Source organism: Terrapene carolina, unplaced genomic scaffold (genome assembly GCF_002925995.2).
Source record: "Terrapene carolina triunguis isolate 2854851 unplaced genomic scaffold, T_m_triunguis-2.0 Scaffold714, whole genome shotgun sequence".
Classification (NCBI taxonomy): Eukaryota; Metazoa; Chordata; order Testudines; family Emydidae; genus Terrapene; species Terrapene triunguis.
The window spans coordinates 12219665-12236726 of record NW_020665065.1 but is presented as its reverse complement, the minus strand read 5'-3'; the positions used below and the strand labels follow the sequence as shown (position 1 = coordinate 12236726).

General features: G+C 49.5%; 2 protein-coding genes across 2 annotated transcripts; both read left to right on the top strand.

The window, feature by feature from the left end:
- Positions 1–4042: 4042 nt before the first annotated feature.
- LOC112114046 (C-type natriuretic peptide 1-like) lies at positions 4043–5538 on the top strand. Its single transcript, XM_024210564.1, has 2 exons — positions 4043–4135; positions 5233–5538. The coding sequence occupies exons 1-2, from the start codon at positions 4043–4045 to the stop codon at positions 5536–5538; spliced, it is 399 nt and encodes a 132-aa protein (XP_024066332.1).
- A 9368-nt stretch (positions 5539–14906) lies between these two features.
- LOC112114049 (natriuretic peptides B-like) lies at positions 14907–15922 on the top strand. Its single transcript, XM_024210571.1, has 3 exons — positions 14907–15023; positions 15276–15558; positions 15894–15922. Exons 1-3 carry the CDS (start codon positions 14907–14909, stop codon positions 15920–15922), a joined length of 429 nt encoding a protein of 142 aa, XP_024066339.1.
- The last annotated feature ends 1140 nt before the right edge of the window (positions 15923–17062 follow it).

Genomic DNA, 17062 nt, shown 5'->3' with positions numbered 1-17062 from the left:
GGATACTTCTGACCTGTATTTACCTGCTCTTGAGTCCTAAAACCACCATACAAACAATGGTGAAGTTATGCTGAAAGCCTCCTGCCACGCTAGCAGCACTAATTCAGTCCTACACGTCTAGCATTTTCATCTCCTTCCAAAGATCGAGAGGGCTGTGGCTTTGAAGCCACGTAGCTTCCTTTCTGACTGAACTGTTGCCTCAAATTCCCATGGGGTCTGGTCCTTTCCTAGGACACCAGTAGCAACAAGAGCAGAGCAGATCTCTCTGGTAACTGTTCTTTGAGTGTCTTTGGGAGAGGAAGAGTGGGCAGTGGTGAAGGTAGTACTATAATAGAGAGACAGACAGACAGCTGCTCTCTCTGGAGTCCAAAGTCACAACAGAAACAGATTTTGTCTCATGCTGCCGTGGCCCCAAACCCCCAAATATTCTCTCCCACCTGTGAATGGCACCCTCCTCCGGCAGCAGATAGCAAAACTCCAGTTGGATAGGACAGCTCTTGGGTTGCGTTACCCCTTGTCTTTAGCCAAATCCATCATGTATCTGAAACCCCTGCTGTTCTGCTGTTCCACGGGGCCTCTGCTTCATCCCTCCCCAGGACTGGATGCCAGAGAGCGAATTCAGAGGTAATGGTAAATTGCAGTGTCAGTTACACAGCAGTAAATCAGTGCAACTGACATGATGAAGGGGAATATGGGGCTGGGGCAGGAAAAGCCACCACCAGGATGGTGTAAGGAGGAGATGGAAGATCAATGGGAAGTGCTGCTTCTTTTACACCCTTTTCTTTCTACATCCCCACCCATCTAGGGCTAGTGAAAGGGGATGGAAAGCTAATGGGGCAATCCCCTTCCCCACCTAAGTGAGAGGGGCAAACAACAAACTACCCCTGATCCCCTGTAGAACTCACAATACAGAGATGCTGCTAAGGATTCAAGTCTGAAGCACGACTCGAAACCACAGGACAGTCACCGTTATTTTGATGACAATCAGACATTGTGATCTCCTATAGATATATACAGACATAGGACCAGTTTTCAACCCCCCCGGCAAATGAGAACCAGATTATACGCAGGAGAAATGACATCTCTGACTGTCGATCTTTATATATTTGTTTATTGAAGGTGCTCAGATCCCGCCTCAAATCCTCCAGAAGGGAAAATGTTCTTGTGCCATTGTTTGCCAGTGCAAATGCTGTGGCTTTAATGATTTCTCTTCTCAATAGGGCTCAGATTAAATGTGGCTGTATCAACAAAACAACAGCCCAGAGATCTAATAACATCCATCTTCCCCCTCTGTCATAAGGGGATGCTTATAACCCTTCTCCTTAGAATACCCATTTCCAGCAAGGCCTTTAACCATTGTGTTTTAAATTGATTTCACAGAGGAATAAATGGTGAAAGCGCTGAATACATTCACACACACACACAGAGAAATTCCTTTCAAACATCCGGCGCCAATGCGAATCTCAATCTCGATGAAATTATGCCTAATAAAAAGCCAGATGGCTCATCATTTCCATTTTCTCCACAAGACTTCAGCTTAATGGCCCAACACTCTGCACAGCGTGTGGGGAATAGAGCTTTGTGTGAGCTAAAGATATATTATTCCTCTTCCAGGGAAATTCGGATTGCCTTCAGTGGGCCCCCATTTCAGGCCCCGAGAGTGGGGAAGTGACTGATTAAATTGCTCTTCTTTCTCTGATCAGATAAAATGGTTAATTTGGGGGTCGAAAGTAGGTGGAAAACATTCCAGGAAAGGCGATTGGCCTGGGGTTGTGGTGGTTTATTAAAATGCCCTCACAGCACCAAGGTATCTGAGCACCTACTACGTGTTACATCCCAAACTGTAACAAAGAATCCAATCCAGCTTCAAAGGTTAGATGGAGACTCCATGGCTTCACACCATCTCCACAGAGCGATTCCCCTAGACTGATGTCTGAGTGCTGCAAGAAGTTCATGTAACTAAAGTGACATAGAAACACTCCCAATACAGGGAACCACCACCAGAGTTCTCTTATTCTGGATTATGATGTTGCATATTCTCAGGATGAACTCACCTGGCATTAATACGGAGACAATGATTAATCTAGAAGACTTTAGGCCTGTGAGGCTCCCATTCCCTTGAGCACCAGTGGGGTGTGTGGACAGGTATGGGTGGAGAAATCGTAGCACGAGTCCTGCCGTCACTGCGTGTAATGGAGTGGCTGGGATGTCGACAGTCCACCCCATAACCCTGCTGCTCTCCTGACATGTTTGAAGGACCACACCCCTTGCATGAGGGAGGGGGCCAACCCAGCTCCCGCTGGCCACATGATGCCTCCGGGACCCACCGAGCTCATGCCCCGCACTGGTGGGCTTCTCTGCCGCAGCCTGGAAGGGCTTGATCTTGCCCCAGTATGTGTTAGAGAGGGTCACCACCGTGGGCCAAAGCCAAAGGATGTAGGCAGTCCTCATGCAGGCAGAGCTCTCACTCGCCTTGGGACTTGGCCTGGCCTCTGGAAGAGACATGCCCACAGAGCCATGTAGCAAAGGAAGCTCACCCCCACTGAGTGTGCTGGTTAAACGGGTAGCAAATACCCAACCACCTTAATTTGCTGGACTTAAGCCAACACCCAGGCCAGACTGTGTCTGGCCCCCACAGCTACCCAAAGCGGAGAGCCAGGCATCCCCCAGCTTCCACCCTCCCTGCGTAGGGGCAGCTGTGATATGACTAGGGCCAGAACCACTCTTTCCTGTTAATGCCTCTGGCAGTGCCAGCTTCGCTAGAGGGAAGTGCTCCCCACAGACCAGGGGAGAAGAGCGTATGCGGCACCTGGGACAGAGCTGCCACTCCAGCCTGCACTCCCAGGCAGAGGCTGTCATTGCAGCAAAGCCCCAAAGAGAGAGAGAGAGAGTCAGGCACCGGAAAAGGTCCAGTCCTGCTCATAACCCTATGCTGCACTTATGCCCTAGATGAAAGCCTGAGAGAAGGGAAAAGGCAAGAGAAGATGCTCCCAATGTTAAGGTGATTTCAGACATCCCTCAAGCATGGGGATGTTTGGATCTGGGGCTTTGATTCAATCCATTAGAAAGAGAGGGAGCCACTTGCTGCAGTCACATCTAGAGCTCAGTTTTCATTTTTAACGCTCACAAGAGGAGCCTGTGTGGGGGAGAAGGGGCAGGTGGGAAGCGGGGGGGTGTTTGATTCAGGCATGTCCCAGATTTAAATGCTGCGCTCTTCGTGGGGAAAGTACATTTAACAAGACACCCAGGAGAATGTTTTCAAGCTGGATCCAGTCTAAACGTTCAGTGAGGAAGAGGAATTTCTTCATTCTTTATGCACAAGACACTAGGGAATTCTCTCTCGGCATTTAAATCAGGTTCTAAATTCACGGCTTGTCCCCTAAACCAGTAAGAATCTAAATGTCAACAAATGCAACTTTCTGAGACAATTGGTCATATTTGCAGGGACTTGGAATTCCCTTGCACTCTCTATCAGGTACCAATGCAATTAAAAGAATACACTCTTCTATAGCATACATGTCTATGAGACCCCCAGATCTCCCAGCATGTGCTCTTCTGCAATGACAGAGTAGCCGTGTGTATGGGGGGGGGGGAATGCATTGTAGATTCTGCCTCTTTCCATATTTCTCTCTTGATTATTTTTCTACAGAGGCACAGAAAAGCAAGCGTAAGGTTTAGTGATCACCTCCGGCAACACCGAGCATAGAAAACTGACATACAGGTGGTATCAGAAGAGCAGGCTGCAGATCAACAACTACAGGGTGCTACCACACAGCTTGAGGAGTGAAAAAATGTACTCCTCTAATTCTTTTTTGGCTGGGAACAAAACTCCCTCCTCCCCTTGGGCTAATGAAAGCCGATCAGAACCTCTTAAACCAATCCTGGCTGTGGCAGGAGCTCAGAGGTGGCCCTGGGAGGGGTTGGGGGAAGGTATAAAGGCTGGTAGCCAGAGACACAGAGTAACATTGCAACTGGAGAGACTCGAGGGGGAAGAGGAGCCAGAGAGACGCCCCATCACTGCGGGAGACAACACAACACAAAGATGAACCCGAAGCTTATTTTCTGCTGTGGATTTCTGCTGCTGCTTCTCCTCAGCCAGGACCAAGCGCGGGCCAAACCCCTCTCCAGTTTACAGGTAAGAGAGCAGCTGCTCATTTCAATATCACGGGGCTGATGATTCCTTGGAACTTGGAGTTACTGGCTCCAAAGCTTCAGATTAGATATGGCTCTTCTTAGCCCTCCCTGGCTGCTGGAAGATGCTCAAGAGCTTCGGGGTCATGAAGCTAGCAGACGTGGGTTACTTAACTGAGCAAAACCAAAGCTATTCCTTGCCTGACTTCTATCTTGATTGACTTTAGATAATTGGAGGTCAAGTGTTTGTTCCCCAGGGGTAGGAGAGAGACTGCAAAATTTCAGGTCAGTCTGGGATTGGGTGAAGTCATTAAACTTCAGAGCAAAGGAAGATGCATTTTCTTACCCAGAATATGGATGTCCTCCCACCTGTAGCCCTGCTCTGGGCACCGGCAAGCTCATCCCTCGAGTTCCTAACCTGCCTCTGTCTCTAGCCGAAGTATCTGGTTTTGGCTGCATGCTATTAACAAGGAGGGGAATCTTCTCTCAACAGAACTGCAGAGGATTCAGTCACCTGCTTGATAAACCCAGGAAAGAGAGGGAGAGAAGGGATCCTACACTGTTAATAAAAAGCATTTTAAGCATCCCCGGTAGAAAGAGTATCTTCTAATTAGCTCACTGTCAGTCCAACATCCGTATATACCATGTAACCCTCCAGCCTCCTCAGAGCTAATCCTTCCAGCATCAGCCTAGCCTCTCTCCAGCTGTTCCACTATCTCCATCATTTGCTTACTATTCCTTCAGTCCCCGCTCCCCCTAGCCTCTTTGTTTATCATCCCAGACACCAGGCTCCCAGCTTTAGGAGAGACTCCTTTTACATCCCTCACTTTTCTTGTCCATGTCTAACTAAGACCATAGCAGTAGCCTGTAGCCCGAAGGCATCTGAGAGCTGGTGTCCAACGTAAAGCAGAGTTGTTAGTGGAGGACAATGAAGACCGGAGATCATCATCATTACTTCGTTGACGTTTTAGCACATTTTTCCTTCCGAGTCAAGCTTAAAATGGGTTCGTTGAAGATTAGCATTGACGTAGGTTTACATGACAATAATCGAAGGAGTGTCTGAACCTCAATACCTCCCCCACTCTCCTCCCTGTCTTTCAGAGCCTGTCCAGATTGTTAGATGAAGATCTGGAGCATCCCCTGGCCTCAGAGGAGATGGACCAAGAGCGAGAAGACATGATCCCAACAGGTGCCTTTGACCAACAGGACTCTGAGCTCCAATGGGCCCGAAACTCCAGGGACCAGCCCGAGGGGGTCCCCATCAGCGACAGTACTTTCCAGAGGCTCTTCAGCGATCTTCTGGGGTCATCCAGGAGATACCGAGGCAGGAGCAAAAAGGGCCTGTCCAGGGGTTGTTTTGGTGTCAAGCTGGACAGAATTGGCTCCCTGAGCGGACTGGGATGCTAACTGTTCGCTATGGTAAGAGAGAAGCAGCGTGAGACTCTGTGTGTGGGGGGGGTTATGAGTACGTAGAGGAGGAAGAGTTTAGAGCTCGAATTGAAGGAAAAGGTACATACGGCACTTGCCATCCCTCCTCCCCTAAAAAATAAATAAATTAATAGAGATATCCTCTCTCCTAGAACTGGAAGGGACCTTGAGTCCAGCCCCTGCCTTCACTAGCAGGGCCAAGTACTGATTTTGCCCCAGATCTCTAAGTGGCCCCCTCAAGGATTGAACTCACAATCCTGGGTTTAGCAGGCCACTGAGCTATCCCTCCCTCCTCTCAGACCCAAAGGACCAACTTCATGTTGGTGCAACTCCACAGACGTCCCCAGCTCCACCTGCACATTTGGTTTATTAATCTTACACCTCCAGGGCTTTACCCGCCCCTCCCCTGCCTTCTCCAAAGATGCCTCAGAGAAGCCAGCCAAGAGAGGCTTTTACCAGCTCCCCAATGACGCTGGTGTAAATCCAGAGAAGCCCCATGGAGCAGGGTAAGCGAGCAGAACTGAGCCCTAGAATAGTGAAGTCAATTAGTTCCTGTTAGTGAAACCTGGCGGACCTCCTTTCTGTCACGTATTCCTTTTGTTTCCTCAGCAGGACTAAGATTTTCAGGACCTAGAGGACCCATTGCCTTTCAAGGAGATGTTCAGCTCAAACTGCTCCAGCTCCACTAACTCCCCTGTAGACATTGTACTGAATGAGTTCCTCCCGGGCCATCCCCCACTATACGTGACCACTAAGAAACTGGCCATTGCTACATTGTTTGTATCACAGTATTAACTTATCAAAGCAGTTATCGGTTCCATTGATTTGTCTTGGTTATGTGCCATGTGTATGAAACAGTCATTGTGTCATGGATGCTGAAAATACGCTGGTTTTCATCATTTGGTGAATGTGTTTCAAACCTCCACTCTGCTTTTCTTCCTAGTTCATCATTCCTGAGGACAAAGTGTTGCCCTGATTTACATTTGGGCAAATAAATATGAACTATTCAAATTCATCTGATGGCTGGTTAATGGTTAACATGCATGTCCTGAGAGATTGTTTGCAGAAAGATAAAAAGGGATTTTATAAAAAACAAAAAAACAAAACAAAAAAAGAAAAAACAAAAAGCATTTACTTAAGAAAAGGAGCTTTTTGGGGGGGGGGGGGAGCCCAAGAGAACACAGCATGGCTGATGCAACAGCCCTCATTGGGGGTTGAACCCTGGCCTTGTAGCACCAAAGCATTTGCCTCTATCACTTGAGATAAAGGGGTAACTCCATTAGCTGGCAGCAGTAGTAGGTTGTTATTCTCTATGTGGGCCAGCCACTAGCAGGGGATGACACACTTTACAAGCAAGTGACACTGACATGAGGCCCTTTTGCATACCTATTCTAAGGAAGCTTTCACCTTCTTTGCTAAGTGCCACAGGGAGTCTCAGCTGAAATGCCTGGAGGTGGTTTGCATGTCTAAGGGTCAGTCGTGTCTAGAAAAACATTGTCCTCCTCGAAGGGAAGCTCATCGTGATCCCTAGTCTTATGCATGGATCACTTGGGACACAAACTAGTTTTCTGACAAAAGTTGTATCCAAAATATACCTGGGTAGGCTCTTTGGTGCAAACAGTTCAATCACTGAACCTAGCCCTGTTTTCCTGTGCCTCAGGCTATGTCTACACTACAGTCTGTCGCAGAACTTATGTTGCTCAGGGACAGGAGAGCTTCTCCCAATGACACGGCTTCTGCTGTTCGCAGAGGTGGTTTTATTATGCCAATGAGAGCTGTGCCCCGTCGGCACAGAGCATCTTCACCAGACACTGCAGCACTGGACGTGTAGACATGGTCATTGTTACTCGACACATGGGGTGTAGTTCAGTCCCTAGGCTGCTTGCCAAGGAGCTGACTGGGCAGCCCCGATGCTGGTGAGCCGTACCACGGATGTTACTGGGACTACTCATGTATGAACAGGGGTCACATAATTGGGCACAGCCTGTCCACTGCCTGCCAGCGTGTTCTGCAGATTTTCAGTGCCGAACCCACACTGGTTGGACTGGGGCACGTAAGCTGCATTGTTTCTCTTCTCTGATGGCAAGAGTTGCATTCTTGAAATCCGGTGTCCAGTGAAAATTCTTGCGATCATTAAATTGAAATTTACTTTCCATGAATATGCCACAGTAGTTCATATAAGAGGCCCGGCCCTGAGCAAACACCCTGCCTGCAAACTTGCTCCCCACAGAATTCCCGGGAAGAACACACAATAGGGGTGCACGGACACACAAAGCAAATTCGATTAAAGCTAGCTCAGCTATGTCCAGATCGGTCTACATGAGCTGCACGCCACAGGATTGCAGTGTAGACATACCCGTAGTGTCTGGACCCGCCCTGAGCCACTGAGGCTAGGGCGACCCTTCCTCCAACCCTCACTGCGGCTTTGACGACTTCCTTGGAGCTACTGTGAAATCCGAATTCCGGTGGATTTACACCAGTGCACATCAGAGACGTGTGCCACCCAGCAGCATTGCCCCAGTTGCAAACTGGGGTAAAGCAAGTTCAGGTTCCTACCCAATACATTTTCGAGAACACTTCTGCATGGAATTTACAAATAGACTCCCAAAGGGGATGCTGCAAATTCATGAGCACAGGTCTACAGAAACTTTCAGAATCCCATCAGGAGGGGACCCTGAAGCCCAGAATTACTTGCCAATGGAGGTGTCCTTTCCTTTCTTGTTTGTGATTCCACTTTATCCTTTATAAATCCTTTTAACATTTAGAAGTCACCATCAGTTTATTCTCTCATGGCTCCTCCTTTATCTCCCTTTCATTTCCATTTTATCCCTGTTATTTCAAGTTCATGATTCTTTGCATTTCTAGGGAGAAAACAAAACCACCCCTCTCCCCCCAAACACTACTTTCTCCTAAAAGCAAAACACACACACGACGAGTGGATCTCATGCAGTCACTCTCTCAGCCCAGGAGTAGGAAATTCAACCGCAGTTCCTGAAGGTCTCTAGCTGTCAAGCTTCATTAGGTCTTATGCGTTCACCATTGATTCTATTTACGAGATCAGCTTTGTTTTTCTCTCTGAAAATTAATCAGCTGTATCAGTGAGAATGAAGAAAACGGTCTCTCGCTGGGGAAAGATGTTCTAATCATTTACTTAGGCACATCAGAGCTCTGAGCATCCTAAGTTATGAAAGAATCGATGCACCACATCCATTATATACAGTGCTACCTTTCAGCACAAGGGTGCAAAATGGAACATTCCACCAATATTCTTGAAATGACTCATGACATCAAATGAAGGATCAAGCCAGGTAGAGGTGGAAGGGATCTGGCAGGTTGATTTAGATCCCAGATTTAAGTTTAGGTAAAAATGGTTTTGTATGGTGATAGGCTTCCACTCCCATCCATCATGAGAAAAGGAAGCTCACTGTCTGATTACAGCAGTCAAAAATCAGTGCAATCTCAGCGTGGCGAATGTCAGCTCGGTTTCAGAGTGACTGAAGACAGTAATAACTGTAGTACCTAAAAAGCGAAGGCCGAGGTGGGACGTAGTCTTCGAATATGTAAAAGGTTGTTATAAAGGAGATGGTGACCAATTGTTCTCCATGTCCACTGAAGAAGTAATCAGCTTAGTTTGCAGCAAGGGTGCTTTAGATTGGATAGCAGGAAAGCTTTCTAACTCTTTCTAATATTTAAGCACTGCAACAGATTACCAAGGGAGGTGGTGGAATAAATCCCTGGAGGTTTTTAAGAATAGGTTAGACCAGCACTTGTCAGGGATAGTCTAGGCATATTTCATCCTGCCTCAGCAGAGGGGGACAGACTAGATGACCGCTTTAGATCCCTTCTTTTCTATGAGCTAATGAAGAATAGCATCTAGACAGAACACAGACATGTTCCTCAGTCATGAATGTCCTGTTGCAGACCCGTGGATTAGAGCGTGCCGACCTGTACACCCTCAGGGAGCCGCGCCGAAGTCAACGGGTCACCCAGATGGATTCAGCTGCAGGATCAGGGCCGTGCTTGGTAACAACTAGAGCTGGCTGAGGCTTTTTTCCACTCATTGTTTTTTCACTGAAAAAAAAATGCATTTTTCAGGGTCCAAAACTATTCACTGAATTTGGACCCAAATTGGGCAAATAATTTTGGTTTGGGGGGGGGAGGGAGAAGGGGAAGAAAAAAAAAAGAAGGTCTCAATGTTTTGTTGTGACTTTGATTCAGAATAACATCATGCTTTCAAATCTGGCCAATTAAACACCAGAAAGACAAACAAACCCACCCCACTCAAGGAAATGGCGATAGGCATCCCAGACAGCCAAGTCGAAACAAAAAACCTTGGAAGAACAATTGGTTTTGGTCAACTCAAAATGAATTGAAATACTTGGAAAAAAGGATTGTTTGGGTCAGCTCATAACCCTTCAACCAATTTATTTTTTAAATTAAGTTTTTTCCCCATTTGATAAAAAGAAATTTTAAAAAAAGTTTGGTTCAAATCAAACCAGATTTTTCAGTTCAGCTCCCAAACCAAGAAGTCTATTATTTGCCCATCTCTAGAACCAACAGCACCACTCTGCCCTTCTGTCACCCCCTTCATGCAAACACCTCAGAGCCCTGCACAAATAATAGTGGATGGACAAAAATAAACTGCTAAAATACAAAAATCCTGCCAGTGATATGACAGGGAGAGTCAATGGGGAATTAAACATGTGACCTACCTGACCAATCACAGCTCAGCAATACCGCTCCTGATTGGACTATTGAACAATGGCTATCAAGCCATAGAGTAAAAAACACGAGTCAAATAAATTAAAAGAAAAAAATACAAATTAAGAAAATTGCTACTTGTTAGCAGATATTCAAAAGCTGCAACGAGATAATCTAGATAGGTTATTGATGGCAGATGAACTCTAATGTTATTTACCTGGTTTTAGTGAAAACAACTGTGGTTTTGAACATGAAAAGGCTGCATTGTGCTCTCGCTTGTTTCACTCAGTGGAATTGTTCTGGGGTAACTGAAGGCTAATGCTGGTCCAATGGGTTTTTTAGAAGTTTTGCCTTCTCTTTGTTTTCTCTTAAATCAGTTAGTTCACTTCAAGGTTCATTATGTTCTCATCGTAGCTGGTTGCTTCAAATGCTGCTTTCCAGAGGCAGAAGAGAAAATAGGAGCGGATTTGGATCTCAGTTATACCAGTGCAAAGCCACCCTGTAAGCTAGTGCAGTGACTCTGGCTTTACACTGGTTTAACTGAACTCAAAATCTGGCCCAAAGTTCCTAAAGAATTTGGGTCAGAGGTCACTTTTCCCTTAGCTACTGAGAACTTCTTGACCTTGAAGGCTGAATGATTCCATGCGTGTGCCCAGAGGAGAGGGAAGATCTGGAGTTATAAAGAGTGTCAGTGCTGCATAGGCAGGGAGATGGAAGCCAAATAACACCACTTCTCATATTTAATGCGGATTTGATGCTCTAATGAGGACAATGCAGTGCATATCAGGAACCAGCTGGGACTTTTCATTTATGTATTATCTTGGTTTTGATATAGGCTATCATCGTTCAATCAATCCATGCCCATCCCATGTGGATGGTACTCTTACAACATCTGCATTCTCATAACTATTATAAAGGAACAGAACAGGCTGCTTATTGCGCCACTGATAATTGAGAAAACCGAACAGCCCAGCTTCAATAACCTCCTCAGCTAGCTGGTTCCTCCAATGCCAGGGAGAAGAAACAGGCCTGGGAAATGAATCAATTTGAGGTCTCTCAGCGGTGCTAGGTCAGTTAGTCACAGATGGTGGAGTCTTATTAGCGTGTGATGAGGTTATTGTTATCATTTGTATTGCAGTAGTGCCTATGGGCCCTAATTGTAGGCCAGGAGCCCATTGTGCTGGGCTCTGTACCAACACAGAACAAAGGTGGGCCCAGCCCCAGAGAGCTCTGAGAACCTGTTCAAATACACTTGTAATTTCCCCTTCATCACAACCTTAGACCCAAATCTGTGACCCAATGGAATCTAGCCCAGTTCAAGCCTTGGCCAGGGGTAATAGAAATCTACTGGCAGGCGTCTCTCTTCCTCTCTAGCACTAGATTCTGGAGCTTACTTCCTGACCCTCCTGTGCCAGTCTCCATTACACTGGTGTACACCCAGGGTCAGTGAAACTACTCTGGATTTACACCGACGTCATGGAGATCAGCATCTCTATCGCTGTGGTTTAGGACTGGGAATGGCCCGCTTTTGAACAGAATCCTAGAAAGGGTAAACAAGTGCGTACCTGAAATGGACAAGACCTTGGATTCTGCAGAGGATGCTGCGTTACCAGTGAAACCTATCACCTGGGCATTGTGTCTCATCGTTTCAAAATGCTATTTTTCAAAATGTCACGGGGAACAATTTACATCACATCAAAGGTTCTCTAATTAAATCCCAAGGACTCACGCTGGATGTGTTTGCCCTTTCGGTAACTTGCTTATTACTATTAGTATTTAAATGTTCAGGGCTAACCTTTAAAGTTAGCCTGCTAGACAGCGAAATGGGAAAAAGGCTCATTGCTCTAGCAGCACTGTTGTTTCAATCTGGCTGGAGTGGAAGAACAAAGCAGCAGAGCACGAATTTACATATGGAGGGTCGGAAAGTAGCTGAGAAGACCAGAAGTGCCTTCCCCCGCCCCTTCTTTTTAAAGATGAAAAACCCATTCTGTAGAATGCTAGGAATGGAGTACAATGACCTCTGGCCTTGAAAGTGTCAATGGCATCATCTTACTCAACGTCTGCTCCCTGAGGCCCAGATTGGAAGAGGTGCTCAGTACCTCCCACCATGTAGCCACGTGTCCAAGTCAGATCTGCTCATTTTATTGCCATAGGGCTAAATCCTTATTCATGCAAAATTCCCATTGAAGACCTGCTCCAAAGGCCATTGAATTCAGTGGAAAGTCTCCCATTGACTTCAGTGGGCTTTGGATGAGGCCCTGGGAGATATATTATTACCGTGGCATCTAAAGGCCCCAGCAGAGATCAGGACCCAATCCACTGGACACTGTACAAACTCTACGAGCTTGCAGGCTAAACAGACAAGACCGGAAGGGCAGGAGGGGGAAAAAGGGAAAGTGACTTTCCCAAGGTCACCTGGCAGGACAATGGTGGTGCCAGAAACGAGGATTCCCGATTCCCAGTCCAGTGCCCTCCCAGCCGGAGAACACGGCCTCTGTTTCTTGTATTGACATAAGGACTAAGTGAAAACTGAGTGAGGCCCTCAGGATTTAGAGTCAGAGTTTGAGGCCACAAGAGACCACTGGGTCATCCAGGTTGACCTTCTGTAGATCACAGACCACCACCCTCATATTAAACCCAACCATGGAAATTAGACCAAAGTATTACAGCCTTCTTCGCACCACCTCAGACACCTGGCGCCTCCCCAGCCAACATCCTATCTCCAGCCTTGGCCATCCCTGATGCTTCAGAGGATGGAGATTTGCCTCAGTACCAAAGAAATGATCCCCTTTGACACTTGGTTTTGGTCATTTGTAGATGGACTTGTTTGGCTAAGGCTAATAAGAAACAGTAGCAACGCCCAAGGCAAAACAATCTGTGAGGACCTTGCAGAAAGGCGGGCCATCCATTACAGTAACCAGTTCAATGATACAAGTGCTGTTGTCTAGGGAGTCTAAAACGAATGATTAATAAGGTGACCTCTTCCTCTGAGCATAACAGCTGGACTTTCCATGAAGGATGATTGTTGCTTAGGAATTTCTCGCATTAGAATACAAGTGTGTGGGGTAAGGAGGACACAGCTCCCCATCATTTACAGGCAGAAGGACGAGACATGGCGAGTGAGTGGTGACCGGCCTGCACGCGTCACCTTAGATATGATGGCTAGTTTGTCGAAAGCCACTGGGGAGTAACTAGCTGTTTTACAACAAGGGGATAAACTGGCAGTGCTGGTACTTGACAGCAAACATAGTCCAATGAAATTCTGGTACATCTTAAATGGAGATTAGCTGCCTTGCATACAATGTCATAGGGAGGTTTACGCCATCCTCTGGAGTCTTGGAGAAAGCAGCATTTTAATGTGGAGGAAGAAAAATAAAGGATGTCCTACCAAAACCCAGGGCTCAATCAGTTCCCACGGCACCAAAAAGTCTGTAGTTAGATGCACTAAAAAAAAATGCACAGAAAAGCGAAGTGCAACTGAGTCCCTGTCTGCACTGGGAATTTGCCCTGATCTCAGCCACAGATGACCCACAAATGGTGTAGCTGCCCCAATGCAAAATCTAGGTATGGACAAGGAGCTGTGATCTGGACCAGTGCAACTTACCCCACTTTCAAGCAGGAGTAAACTCCAGGGGTGTAAAATCACTGCGTTCCTTGTCTACATGAAGGGAGCTGCCACAGTTGCTGGTCCTCTGTGGCTGAGGTCAGGGAAATTCCCAGTGCAGACAAAGCTGAAGTCCCTTGAAAATAGTGTGATGGAAAGATTGTTACACAGACACCCATGGGTGGCACGTAATAGGGAGCATCCCTGCCCACAGAATGGTGGCGATGCTCTTGCAAGTGGCCAAGCAGGGCAGCACAGTATGTCCGGTGGGGGAAAGTAATGCAAGCTGGTAACTAATGCCACCGCTGGCTGTCACCTCTAGTGGCCGAGTAAATAACCCCAATAGCCCCCATGGCAGAGCTGGTCAGTGGCACAGGGTCTGCCAGGGGTGGGAGAGACCTTGGCAGTGAGATTTCCCTAACACGTGTCTGTTTTCCCATTTCATTTTACAGCTCAAACTGAAAGAGACACAAACGCTGCCGGTGTGAACTGCTGCAAGCGGAGCAGAGACACCGGTTCCAAACCCGCTCTGCACCCCCTTGCTCCCCTCCCCCAGCTACAGGAGGCTGCAGACTGGCCCAAGGGGGGGGGGTTGATCTCCCTTCACGGCGGGTGAGCAATGGATCATTTCCCATGGGTCAGGAGGACGTGCCCAAGGCACTGAAGGGATCCCAGGCGATCCCTCAAGCGCTAGCCAAATGGCGACGGCTAGGAACGTGGGAGACCACGCGGTCATTTCCTCCCTTGCGCTGCCCAGAGAGGGACCGCGAAGGAGGCACTTGAAATGCTCTGATCCCCCAGGGCGGCTGGGCTCTGCTGGAGTGGCCCAGGATCCCGACCGCTGCTCCAGGCGGGGGGACACACCGCTTCCGAGAGGGTAACCTCGAGTGCCACTGGCTGCAACCAGTTCCCTTATCAGGGCCGAGTGCCCGACTGCCGAGCTCGGGCAGGAGGTGAAGGGCGGCTATAAAGGAAGCCGGAGCAGCCGTTCACGCCCACCCCAAGGAGCTCGGGTCTGGAGGCAGAGCAAGAACCGGGCAGGATGAAAGGCGCAGCCCTGTGCTCTTGGGCCGCTCTGCTGCTCCTCAGCCTGCGGGGGCCAGCAGGCGGGCACCCGCTGTCCAGCAAATACTCCAGCCGGGAGCTCCAGTCCCTGCAGGTGAGGAGAGGCGGTACAGGGGTGGGGTGGGGAGCTGGGTCTCTGACCGCTGCCGCGGAGGCCGGGTAAAGGTGTTAGCACTAGGCACCGTAACAAGCAGGCCAAGGGGGCAGAGCCCCCTTCCGAGCAGTGTGGTTTTCAATCCGAGAGAGGACAGGTCCGGCTTGTGGCCCCCTCTGCCCCGCCCCAGGGACGGGATGCCCTGGTCAGTTACGCGGGAGCTGGTCACGGTCTTCTCCTCTCTTGTTCTAGGACCTCATTGAGCGGCTGAAGGAGAAGATTCAGGGGGAGGAAGGGGGGCCGCTGGAGCTGGAGAGTCTGGACTACGGGGCGGAAGACGACGACCCTAGCTGGGACCTTGCTGAGCCGGCCAGCAGCCCCGCTGCCCAGCTCCAGCCCCGGGATCCCGTGGAGAGTCAGTGGAGGAACCTCCTTGCTTCTCCCAGGAGGATGAGGCACTTCTCTGGGTGTTTTGGGACCAGGATCGAGAGGATCGGCTCTCAGACAGGACTTGGGTGCAACATCTTCAAAGCCCGTAGGTCTTAGCTAGACCCTTAGCCTGCCTTCAGCCCCGGCGTGTCTAGAGCTCTTCCCCACCTCGCCAGGAAACAGCACCAGCCTTAGGAGGCATGGCTGGCAATGGCCCGACCCAGCTCTGCAAGATTCTTCCCCATCCCCTGCCTTGGGGGGCCAGACCTTGGCTCCGGTTGGAAAGGGTTGAACAGTGGGTCCCTACAGCTCCGTTATATTACCCGTAGGCCAAGCAGACAGCTGTCCAGCCGCGTGGTGACAGGAGCTGCTCTGGCCTAGAAGAGAAGCGGAGACTCTGAACGTGGTGCTCATTGGGTCTCTTTCCCCCCTTGGTTTTAGGTTCCTGGAAGAGGCGATCGAGAAGCTGAATCTAGAACTTCCCACCAGCCTCCCACGACATTTTCGAGCCTCTTTTGTGTGGACTGGTAACTTGGTGGGAAGCCCTCGACCCCTCCCGAGCGGAACACGTGTCACGCCTGAACAGGGGTTGGCTGGTGGATGAATTCGCGTTGTACACATGGTTAATTGACAGCCGTGGCGTGTATCAATAAATATTTTGTATAAACCGCTCATTTCACTCTGGAGGCCCGCGAGGAGCGAGTCCTTTCTGACGGGGCGTTGGGGACCTGGGACCAGTTTCCTGTCACACGCGAAGTGCCCCCGCAGAGCTCATGCGTCACTTGCACAACTGGGCTGGGTTACTTGGAGGAAGTCATCCCACGCCAGGGTCCAATTCTGCTCTCCTTTTCCACTGGGGTCAATTGGGAGTGGCTCCCCCCAGAGGTGATGAAGTCACTCCGGATTTACCCCAGTGCAAGTGGTGCTTTTGAGAGGGGGGGAAACTCTTCTCTTTCTCATTGGTAAAGCCCCCCTAGATTGCCCCATGGCGGAGTAGATTGGGCTCCTCGGGGCACCGGACGGTGGCCGGCTCTGGGTTGAAATGCTCGCTCAGCATCGCTGTGGAGTGTCAGCACAGCCTGGCCCAGCATACACCAGGCCCCGTTCCCAGGGCACAGGGCCACCCACACCTTAACAGCCCAGCCCTTTCGGGGCGCTGGCTGCATGACCCTCAGCAGCGAGAGAGAGGAGGAGCTGCTGGCACTAGGCGCTAGAGACCCGAGGGAGACGGAGGGACCTGTGCGGGGCTGGGTGGAAACACCTGGACCATGCGTTGGCTCAGGACTCGCCCTGTTCAGCACCTTGGACAGCCCCCAGCGTGCGCGCTTCGCGGCATCCGCTAGGGGGCCCCCTCGGCCGGCTCTAGCGGCACCATCCTTCGCCCAGGCTGGGCTGTCAGCTGGGGGATCCAGCCAGGTGCATCCCCCGGGGCCGGGCAGGGAGAGGGGCGGGTTCACCCGAGGGAGCCTTCCCCCCCCCCCCCCGCAGCCTGGGTTGGAGGGAGGGACGGACAGACAGACAGACACACACCCCCCTCCGGCTGGGCCAGGGGCCGTCCGGCAGAGCCAGGCCCCCCCAGCTCTGGGCTTGGAGGGGCTCAGAGCTTGGGC